Genomic DNA, 11,343 nt, shown 5'->3' on the forward strand with positions numbered 1-11,343 from the left:
CAGATTACAATAGGAAGTTTGTTTGCAACAAGATGAAATTATTAATCTTTTTAAGCACCAGATTCTCGTCAATCAAAGATTTTTAAGCAGCGATGTTTGTTAATTTGACAGATATTCAAATTCCTGATTGAGTCACAGATATTCTCAGATTAGTTCAAGGTTTCAGTAACCGTGTGATAAAAACTTAGGCAAAACAAATGATGGAAATAGTAAAAGATGTTGAATCAAATATACACAAAATTCCTATTTTGGATCAGCAGGATTTCCGAAACAAGGTTTTACACTTGACAAAGAGCTTTGTTGAAAAAAATAGTTTGCGTATCAGTTATATTGATCGTAGAATTTCTAAAGGTTTCATGATGACGAAAGAATTTCTTAGAAACAACCCTGATATGGTTTGCATGAATGCTGATAAAGGCAGTATTACTGTTTGCATGAAAAAATCGAATTATATCGGGGATATGGAGAATTTACGTTCTGATAATGATAATTTTGAATTATTACATGAAAATCCGTTTAAAAAATTAAAAAGAGACACTTTTAAGATGCTTGACAATTGGAGAAAGAAAGGACTTCTGGGAAAGGATATAAGATGGACTGATATTATCACTGAAGACACAGTTCTTGCAAGATGTTATAGGTTGAGAAAGATTCACAAAGATGGTTATCCCTTAAGAATAGTTATTTCAACTATTAATACTCCCACCAAATTTTTAGAACAAAATTTTATTTTGAATCTCAAAGACTCTTATCACAACTTCTAAATATAATGTCAAAAATAGCTGGGAATTTCAAAAAAGTATCATTCAAAAAAAGGTTCCAGATGACCATGTAATGATTTCTTTGGACGTTATTGCAATGTTTCCGAGTCAAAAAGATTTTATTGAAGGGATGGTTTTTATTATGGAGTCAACTTATTTTAAATTTAATGGATCTTTCTATAGACAGAAGTCTGGTACTCCCATAGGTTCAGTCATTTCTCCGATTTTGGCAGAACTAGTGATGGAAGGTTTTGAGGTTTTTGTTTTTGGGAAATTAGATTTTGTTTTGCCTTTTTATTTTCGGTTTGTCGACGATACCTTATTATGTATTCCTCTGGTAAAGTTACAGATTGCCATTGATTTAACAGTTTTCATCCAAAACTTCAATTTGCTCATGAAATAAAACAGGATTATAGAATCAGTTTTTGGACATAGAAGTAATTAAGGGTCGGAATGGTAATATTATTACCAATTGGTACAGTAATAGTACATATTCAGGTAGAATTTTAAATTTCCTTTCTGCTCATCCCTTTCAAAACAAAATTGCAGTAATTAAAAGCTTAGTTGACAACGGTCTAGGTTTGTCCCATTATTCATTTCACACAAGAAATTTGAATATTGTTAGAAATATCCTTTTTCTGAATCATTATCCAAAAAAATTAATTGAGAAACATATTGCAATTAGAGTTCAACAAATCAAAAGCAAAGAGATTAATAATTTGCTTGTAGATAATCAGAAAGCGTTAAAAGAATATAGTTCGTTTAATACTTTTGTTCTTCCATTTTTTGGTCAAATTTCTAAAATTATTGAACTTGTGTTAAAAAATTAAAAATTGATACTATTTTCCGCATTCCATTTAAAATGGATTCGGTGATAAATTTTTTCAAAAATCCTTTAGATAATTTTGAAAAGGGTGGTGTTGTCTATAAAATCACTTGCAGGATCTGTAAGATCCCAATTACGTAGGACAAACTGACAGGCTTCTGAATACTAGGATAGAGGAGCACAAAAGTGATGTTCGTTAAGGACGCTGTTATAAAAGTGTTCTTGCCAGACATACAAAGGCATTTGTTGATGTTGACAGTGAGTTTGACTGGGATAATGTTCAAATTTTGCATAGTGAAAGTAATGAGAGAAACAGGGAATTTATGGAAATGCTTTATATTAAATAACAAAAAAAGTTATCTATTAATTTAAAAACCGATTTGGATGGGTTGAACAAAAGTTATGCTAATATGATTAATTACATATAACGTAGCTGTTTCATGAATTCTGTTTTCCTTTTACTTTCTCTATTTCTGATATAATTGTGACAGATATTTGTATTGTGTTTACAACAGATTGGCCTACTGACCCTCATTCGATTCTCAGGTATCAAAGAGAGAACACCTGTTCGTGGATGCTGTCAATTTCTACCACTTAAATTTTTCTGGCCTTGGTAAGGGTAGTAGTACGAGTACCGAAATGGTAGTAATGCAAATTTATTTATGTTTTTTATTTTTATTTTATTGTAATTTGATGGTAATAAAAATAAAAAAGACGAAAGAAAGAAAAAGAGAAGGAAGGGGATGTGGTTGGCTGCCTCCTCATTTTTCTTTCCTCTTTTTTATTTTTTTCCGAAAATTTTTTTGTATTTTTTTTTGTTTTTTTCAGACTACAATAGGATTTTTGGTTTTCGTTTATTCGATGTGGTCCAAATTTGGTCGTTGAATTCTTGTTTTGTTTAACAGGATTTTGCATTAACGGCTAAATTTTCTGCAACTATTTATATTTATCGAAAACATTATGATATCAGTAAAGATACTCTTTACACAATATATTCAGCAGGTTACAATATTTGAAAAAATGGTTCATGTTTATCCAAAGTATTTAATAAACAAATGCATATCTTAGCCATTTTGCGTTCTAAAGACTTCGTTTCTTTAACAAAATTGATCAAAAATTTGTCGGAAATAAATAATGTAAAGAATTTGTCAATATTTGATGACAATTGTTAATTGCTTATATACATTTGATAAACTAATACAAACTTTCGTCAATTTTCAACCGGCAGATGGTGTTTTTTCAATGGAATCAATTTTAAAATACTTATGAAAATCCTTCGCTTGCGATACTTTACCAACCAAAAATAATTGTTTATTTTGTGAAAATTTTAACAAGCAAATTCACAACGTTACTATTTTTCAACAATTGGATGTAGGATTTTTTTGTACAAAATCTACTGGCAATGTTACATATAGTACCCTATTAATTAGAAAACTTTATCAGGTGATATTGTTTGCACGAAATCTATATTTTTATCAGTTTATTCGCGCTTCTTTTAAAAAATTATTATTGTTGGTCTAGTGAAATAATGATCAATCTTTTAAAGTAATTTTCAAATATTTTAAAAACAAGTTGATACACATTCTACTAGACCAACAATAATAATTTTTGACAAAAAGCGAGAATAAACTGCTTGAGGCCATATGAACGTAACTTAAAAAAAAAATTTAACATTTTTTTCCAATCCAACTTATGTTCACGCGAAACGCGATGTTTGTTACAAACAAAAAACTTTATAATTGTAAAAATTTAGGACCAGCAAACGTTTCTTAATGCTTTTTATTTAATTTCCCAAATTTTCAACTCGATATCGCGTTTCGAGTGAACCTTAGTTGGGTTTGAAGAAAATGGAAAAAAAAACCACTGAAGTTATTCCGAAAAACCCAAAAATATTATTTTTCTCTATGTATTTGACATTCAAAACCAAAATATGCAATTTCTTTTTTCGTATTCAAAACCGAATTGGAGGGATCGTTGCATTTCAGCACGCAAAAATTCCAATGCACTTTTTAACTACTCTGCTGTAAAACTTCTAATGAACAGTTTTCAGTACATTTTTTAAGTGTCAAGTTTGGTAATGGCCCTGAATAACTGGCCCTCTTCAACTCGATTTGAAAAAGTTCCATTTTTTTAAGGCCTTGAAATACAAATGATTGATACTGGGGGCTTATACTTTGGTATTGTAAAATTGTGCTTGTCTAGTCTAGACATTAAAATTATTTAAGTTTTAATGACTTGGATTTTGAAATTGTACTATAATGAGGGTATGAATTAAAAATGACAAATGCTTCAAATTTGTAATTGTTTCACATTCGATTCCTTAATTTATAAGTTCTTTTTTTAACGTCAAATAATGAATTATTTACTTTAGAGGGCTTGAATTTGAAAATTGAAATGACCAAAAAATTGTTTCTAAGCCTTAAGTGGCCATCACGACAAAATTACATTAAAAATGTTATTTTTTGATGTTACTATTGTTAAATAAAGTGATGAGTAATTTTCCTCGATATTATTTTTGTTGATCTTGTGGTCCGTGTATTAATACTATTAACGTTTTGTTATCTTTTCAGCCTGTGAAAAAAATCTTCTCCGGGTCATCTGGGAAAAATAAATTTTAAAATACTTAACAATAATTAATATTTGATTAATTCTATTCTTAATTTTTCAGGGTAAGGCCAAGAAGCCCAAGAAAGGAAAAATGTTCAAAGTGGACAGCAGGATTCTCGGCTTCAGTGTGACCTCAGCTCCGGATCGTATAAACGTCGGAGATCGTGACTATGGTGAAGGATTTTGAACGCCTACACTCCATCATTGTTTGTAACGAGGAAATGATGCGTCGCGCGGTTTGACAGTTGATTACCTATTTATTTATTGTAGCTAACTGAATTCAAGACTTCTCGTCGGTCACACTCCGCGTATTACAAATAAGATTTTCTGTGAAAATTGCAATGGAGAGATTCGAATCCGACGAGAAACTTCGAAATCTGTGTAGGCGCAGCATTCTTTCCTCTCTGATAGGAACCCGTATGCCTGCGAAAGGTAATGTCCGTGATGTCCAAAAGACAAGAACGCGTTGAATTCCCATTGCCATAATTGTTGTCTCGTTCTCCAAACGTTTTCTTCCTTACTTGAGCTGACGTCAGAGATTTAAATCTCGGCATAATATGCCTTCAAAGACACAGCAGTGTTTAAATGTTCTTCAGTTTTGGTAGAAATTCCTTTCTCCGTTACCAAGGAATTTATCGTTAACATATCCAGCGTATTTTAGTTTCCTCATTTCTTCAGCGACTGAATATTTTGTTACACCTTTCATCATCTCTCATTTTATATACTTTACATTTAAAAACTTGAAGCATGAGGTCGAGTAGAGATGAAAACTAATCATAAACTCCGTCTAGAGTTAAACAGTATTTTAAAAATGAAGATTTCGATCATTGCTGTTGATCTTTGGCACGCAAGCATTTTTTCTAAACGATCGATTGAAATCTTCATTCTCGATCCATTCTTCAGTTTGGGCATATTACTTGTGCCATGTTTCATTAAATCGACAACGCCGAATTAACAGTTTAAAAATCATTGTTCGATCAGTTAGATGCATTGTGGTCGCACGTTGCATAATATGAAATAATCGTTATAACTGAACCACATGCACCTAACGAAAGAATGTATCTTACAAATAATTTGTAGATCAGTACAAGAATCCTGTGCTTGCTGTATCTAGTTTTTTTTATTATTTATTTAGAAAGAAACCTTCTTATTCAGAGCTTCTTTTCAGATTTGATAACATAAAGGGCTAATCATTTTTAACGAATTCTCGAATGCCGCAAAATTTCTACTATGAAAAAAGTGAATCAAGACTATCTGTTGAAAAACGTATACATGATTTTTATTGATTCAATTATTTGTCAAGTGAACTCTTGAGACTCGTGAAATTTTATTATTTCATATTGTCTTGCGTTTAACTTTTACGAGTCTTTTTCAGTCTGGATATAATTCAAAATTATTACCAAGCGACAAGAATAAATCAGGAAACAAAAATATAATTTAAGCAGTAGAAGGTTTGGACACTCAAAGAAGATTCGAACGAAATGACTCAAATTATTGACAACTGATATTTTGAATTATTTAGAAAACGCGCTCTTGTATATTTGGCTGATATTACTACGCAGGTAAATAGATAAGTAAGGCCAATTCTAATTCTAGACTTATATCTTACCAGTATTGAGACCATTCCACCGCTTGAGTGGTTTATGTCCGTTCTAAATTTCTAGAATATTTTTGATAAAATTAAATTATAATACGCAGTTGACAATGTAAGGTCAAATCAAAACTCAATCTTTGGAAACGTTAACGTGATGTGAATCATGGAAATGATAAATAACCTTGAAGTTTTTCACGAAAAAATCGCTTCCCACGACTGCGCAGTATAATTTAATGACTGTCATCAAGAAGATTCTAGAAACTTAGCGTACCACAGACACGAACCGCTTGAGCTACGAAATGGTCTCGATGCCGGTGAGAAAGAAATATAGGATTAGAACCGGCCTTATTCATCTACTTAAGTAAACTCGATAAGACCCATGGACTGGAAAATGTTCCGTCAGATCTGATCATTCATAATATTGTAAAGGTTGTTAACTAAGGGACATTGGACTTCCACTGAATTTATCGTCTTCATTCGTATTCCGGAGAAGAACTATGTCCCTTAACTGAAAGATTTATGTATAAATAGAGAAAATGTACATTAATACAGTGATGATTAAACAAACAGAATAATGATTGATATTGTATCAATATTATTATTATTGTATCTAACGTACAACTTGGTAAAATAAATCTTATTATATTTTCAATCCGGACTTTTTACTTTTTTCGTTATTTTCTTTATTAGTTTTTTGTTTAAATTTTGTTACGTTCTTATTTTCTTGAGAATTATTTTTTATATTTATCTTTTTTTTTAATATAGTTTCTGCTATATAGTGCGTAGGTATTAATTCAAATGAATTAGTAGGAACTCAATGAAGTGTGTGATAGTATATGTCTAAGATATAAGAAAACATTTAATATAAACTCCTTCCTCAGATACAACAGGGTCTCGTTGTATCGAACGTTATTTTAGATATCAGTCACGAATCGACGATGTTTATAATAAATTGATTCTAGTGGTTTGTACTCGATAAATTTAATTTATTTTCAATTAATTTTCAGTTTATTTGGCTTTAATTTTCCTGACTAATGCTTGTTTGGATTTAAAGATCTTTTTTAATATCTAGGTTAAATCGAGGTACAAGCCTAGTGGAATAAATTTACAAAGCCCAGATAGAGAAACTTGTTTGCAAGTTTGAAACTCATTAGATAGACTTCCTGACAGAATTTAATCAAGAAAATAAGCAGTATTCCTACATTTTTACCATACATGTAATTATAATGCCTAAGAAATCTATTCTTGTAAAAGAAGCAGAATAGATTCTTCAAATAGAACCTACGTTCTAGGTTGTTCTTCCTCGCAGGAAAAGAAAACTTCAAATCCTGGAGGTTGTGTAATAAAATTAAAATGTGGACATTTTTTGCACTTATGTTACAAAATGCAACTGATTAATTTTTCCGAGTGTGAAAAAATCTTTCCTAGCTAATCAACTTGAGAATTTAGAGAAAAATTTCGAAGTTTTTAATGATTTGAAGTGAAGAAATGGCACTTGAAGCTTAGGATCCACAATCGATATTCGATTAAGGCGACTATATGAGTACAATGTAAATAATAATTTAAAAAGCTTGTACAATGACAACGATAAATTGTATTTTGTGAAACACAAGGATATTTTAAATTGCCCAAGAGTTACGGGAATTGAGTTTAACTATCGTTGTCTTTGTTGCTTGAATGAATTGTCACCCGCTATAATTACATGTTAACGATGCGAAACGTATATTTATACAGGGCATTTTATATATGTGTAAACACAAGTTACTTCCTATTTCTGTGTCATTGCCGGAGATAAATTTCAAATTTGTAATATAATGCACATGAACGTTTGTTAGAAATTTAAAAATGCAATTTAATTGCATGAAAAAGCAAGGGGCGTGAATGTTTTTCCAAATGCGTACACTCGATGTGCACGTTACAAATAAAGTTGTACTATAATAAACAATCTTTTAATTAAACTATGCTTTATTTGTTGTTAAACCCTAGAAAATTCTGCCGGTTACGTTTAAACAATGGATCAAAAATGTTTAAATTAAATTTTCTGTGCAATCGATCGAGAAAAAAGGTGGTTCTTTCTCCATAGAAAATTTTATTAAATGTCCCATGGTGGTAAGACGGAATCTTCTGGTAGGACAAAATGAATAAAATCAAAATCTGAGATAAAAATTGATAATAATATTATGTTTGTTCTTTATTACCGTTTCCGAACCTTTTTAATTATAAAGTTTTACCATTACTCAAAAATGACAATTCGAAAGTCTCGCGTTTCAACTGAACACTGGTAACTTATAATTTAGATTCACTTACGCTATTCAGGTAAGACTTAGTATGGACATTCTGAAGTTAACAAGATTGGAATATTTGTATAAAAATACATTTCATCGATAATTCTCAATTTGTACTTAAAACTTTGTAACTTAATTTGCTTTATGTACATTTATTATTTGATTATATTTGCATTGTAAATCACTGGTAACTGAGATCTTTAAAAAAACTAAATTTTTTCATAAATAATCTATGTATAAATTTAAAAATAGAAAGTATAAATATATAAACTTATTGTTAAGTTGTACTTTCTAGTAGTTTGGTTCGCCTGTGGCCTTGGTTCGATTAAAAATTTATAAATACATGAACGACATTACTGTAAAAAATACTGTTGACAGTTTCACGATAATTATCGAAGTCATTACAAAAAGTAACAAAGTTTAATAAAGATAGAGTTAAAGTTGAATGACCTTTGGCAGATGTTTGAATTAATATTAATTCACAATACTATAATTTCTTTAATTATGCTTTTTGGAGTTTCTTTCTTCAGAGTTTTTGCTGCGATCTTTGGATTTTTTCCCTCTGTAGTCAATCGCTAAATCAATATACTGAAATCAAATAAAACTCGATTCTCAAGACTCGTCTACTTTTTTAAATAATATTTCTCTAGATTTTCTAAAAATATGAAATTTGTTTTTACCTTCCTGGGAACTAAGTATTCCAATACTTGTAAAACTATGTAGCAAATTGAAACGACTAGAAGATAAGGAAGCACGCCGCTTTTTAAATAACTTGCCAGTTGTTGTCCCAAATTCTTCTTTTCTTCCTTCAAAACTAAGTCGTAAACGACTTCAGTTCGCTTTGTAACGTTGAACCAATTGTAAAAAGATTCTATTCTTTTGTGAACCCTATAAGGGCACATCTTTTTTTCTGTTTTGTAATCTGCTAGAGCATTTTCTAAACCTTCGACTAAGGCCGGAACTGTGGGGTCGACGAGGTAAATTAAATCTGGAGGTAATACTTCTGGAATTCCTCCTACTTTTGTCGTCACCACTTGTAGACTGAAAATTTTTCAAAGTTTTTTAGGATATTCTAAGCTTTCATATAGCATCTACCAATTGATAATTTTAAGTTTCGCGTCGTATTGCGGTTTTCTCCCGGTCATTTTTCATTTTCACGGTCTAGAACTTATATTTTTCTCTTTAATTTTTAATTCCGAATTTTAAATTCTTTTGAGAAATTCCCTGTTTTGCGTAAGAATTATTGTTCTTTTCGAAAATTCCCGATTCCAAATCAGAATTAGACTTCTTTTCGAAGTTTCCCTATTCCAAGTCAAAATATTAATTCTTTTGGAAAATTCGCTTTTCAAAGTCAAAACTATAATAATTATTTTAGACAATTTCCTTTTCAAATTCAGAATCCCAGATGTCTCATCCAAAATCCCCTGTTCCAAGTCATAATTACATTAAATATAAAAAAGTGCAAATAGCATGACTTATATAATAAATTTTTTCACGGTCGAGCGTGAGTTTGCATAAGCGAGTAGGAGTCGAGGCGTAGACGATTTCGTTTTGTGATTGAACAAATTGAGAGTAATAAAATATAAAAACACTCTAAATATTAATTTTGGTACAATCGAATGAAAAATCCCGATCATTTCTCGGTGAATAAAATTCCGAGCCTTTTCCCGAACAGGTAAACATCCTGGATTTTTTTTAAAGTGATAAACTTACCCACAAGAAGCAGCTTCGACTATGGCCATGCAGAAGGCTTCAGTCAGGCTCGTGTTTAAAAATACATGCCCTTTATTTAAAACATGCTTCACTTGAGAATGTTCTAAACTTCCTAGCAAAGTAACTCTATGTTGTAATAAATTTCTTTCTCTTATTTCCTCTATTAGCCATCTCTTTGGTCCATCGCCTCCAATCAGAAAATTTACATCTCGATGACGTGCACAGATCTGAGGAATTACTTGTGCTAAAAGATCAACGCCTTTGCGGTAGACTAATCGAGATACTACGACGACTGTGACTGTAAATAATTTTTTATAGGTCAATGAAAGTGTTGGATAAGTTACTTTTTTTAAGTCTCTAGTTACAGTTACGTCACTTGCAAGTTACCTACAAAGCTACTTTTTCCACTCTCTTAATTTTATAATTTAAAAAGAATTAGACATTAGTTGAGTAACAAATGTCATTACGAATATCCTGCCCATGATATCAAATTCTGAACGGGTTTTGTTTTTCCGCATGTTCGGCAGGATCACCAGTATTACTTGTTCCGTTGACTTTATTTTCATTGGCCATTAATACTGAATTTTCATGTTGAGTTTCAAGTTAACATCACGACTCAAATATTTAATTCTAGGAATTCTATTACCCCGGTTCACGGTTACTATGCAAATCGTAACTTTCAAGCGATAAAACAAATAAAAATACTGTTTGCATAACTGTAGAAAAAATGCATTTAATTGTTATTCCTTAAAATTAGTTTGGTTATTTTCAGTATAAATTGTCTAGATCTAAAACTTCATTCTGAAATTCAGGTAAAAATTGTAAGTGTCAAGGTCTAAAATGTTCCAACCTTCGGACAAAACAGCTTTTGCAGGATTCAATTTGAAACCCTTTTAAGTCCTTAGATTTCAGGTAAGAATATTACATTTTGAACAAAATATATAACTTTAAACCAAACCATTGTATTTTTAAGCAAAAAAGATGACATTTTTTAACTGGAAGCCATGCATTTTCAAACCAAAAAAGAACATTTTCGAATAAAAGCGTTGCATTTCCAAGCCAAAGTGATGAATTTTAAACAAAAATGTACTTTTTAACAAAAAGTTGGACTCTCTACCTAAATAGCTAAATTTTAAACAAAACACATGAATTGTCAACCAAATGATTGAAGTTTCATATCGAAAAAAATAATTTAACCAAAAAGTTATTTATCAACCTTATAGTTGAATTTTCTACCACTTTCAAACCAAGAAGACAAACTTTCAACAAAAGAGGTAAAATTTCAACAAAAAGGTTAATTTTTAACCAAAATATTTGAACCTTATACAAAAAGAATTGAAATAATTTTCAACTGAAACTATGAATTCTCAACCAAAAAATCTAATTTTCAACAAAAATTATAGTTCCACTTTTAATCAAGTAGATGCATTTTTTAACCAAAAATATGCATTATCAGTGAAATTATCAGTTACAATAATTAGTTTTGTACCAAAAATAAAATTAATTTTTAACAAATAAGTTCCTCTTTCAACCAAGTAGTTACAGTTTCAAGCAGAA

General features: G+C 30.5%; 2 protein-coding genes across 7 annotated transcripts in view; one reads left to right on the forward strand and one right to left on the reverse strand.

Annotated features, from left to right (window-relative positions):
• Positions 1-6,440, forward strand: part of LOC117177486 (GRB10-interacting GYF protein 2-like) — a 37,465-nt gene extending 31,025 nt beyond the window's left edge. For all 5 annotated transcript variants that reach the window (XM_033368214.1, XM_033368216.1, XM_033368213.1 and 2 more), the window contains one exon: positions 4,256-6,440. In XM_033368214.1, coding sequence (XP_033224105.1) covers positions 4,256-4,381 — 126 coding nt within the window. In that variant the 3' untranslated portion in view covers positions 4,382-6,440. The remainder of the gene's footprint in view (positions 1-4,255) is intronic.
• A 1,514-nt stretch (positions 6,441-7,954) lies between these two features.
• Positions 7,955-11,343, reverse strand: part of LOC117176131 (N-acetylglucosaminyl-phosphatidylinositol biosynthetic protein) — an 8,892-nt gene continuing 5,503 nt past the window's right edge. The window contains exons 5-7 of one of the 2 annotated variants that reach the window (XM_033366202.1): positions 9,787-10,084; positions 8,754-9,114; positions 7,955-8,648 (exon numbers count right to left, since the gene is read on the reverse strand). In XM_033366202.1, the coding sequence (XP_033222093.1) occupies positions 8,553-8,648; positions 8,754-9,114; positions 9,787-10,084 (755 nt within the window). In that variant the 3' untranslated portion in view covers positions 7,955-8,552. Of the gene's footprint in view, positions 8,662-8,753; positions 9,115-9,786; positions 10,085-11,343 lie in introns of both variants that reach the window. The other variant, XM_033366203.1, reaches the window with a different exon arrangement.

The sequence above is a fragment of the Belonocnema kinseyi genome, chromosome 7, assembly GCF_010883055.1.
Source record: "Belonocnema kinseyi isolate 2016_QV_RU_SX_M_011 chromosome 7, B_treatae_v1, whole genome shotgun sequence".
Taxonomy (NCBI): domain Eukaryota; kingdom Metazoa; phylum Arthropoda; class Insecta; order Hymenoptera; family Cynipidae; genus Belonocnema; species Belonocnema kinseyi.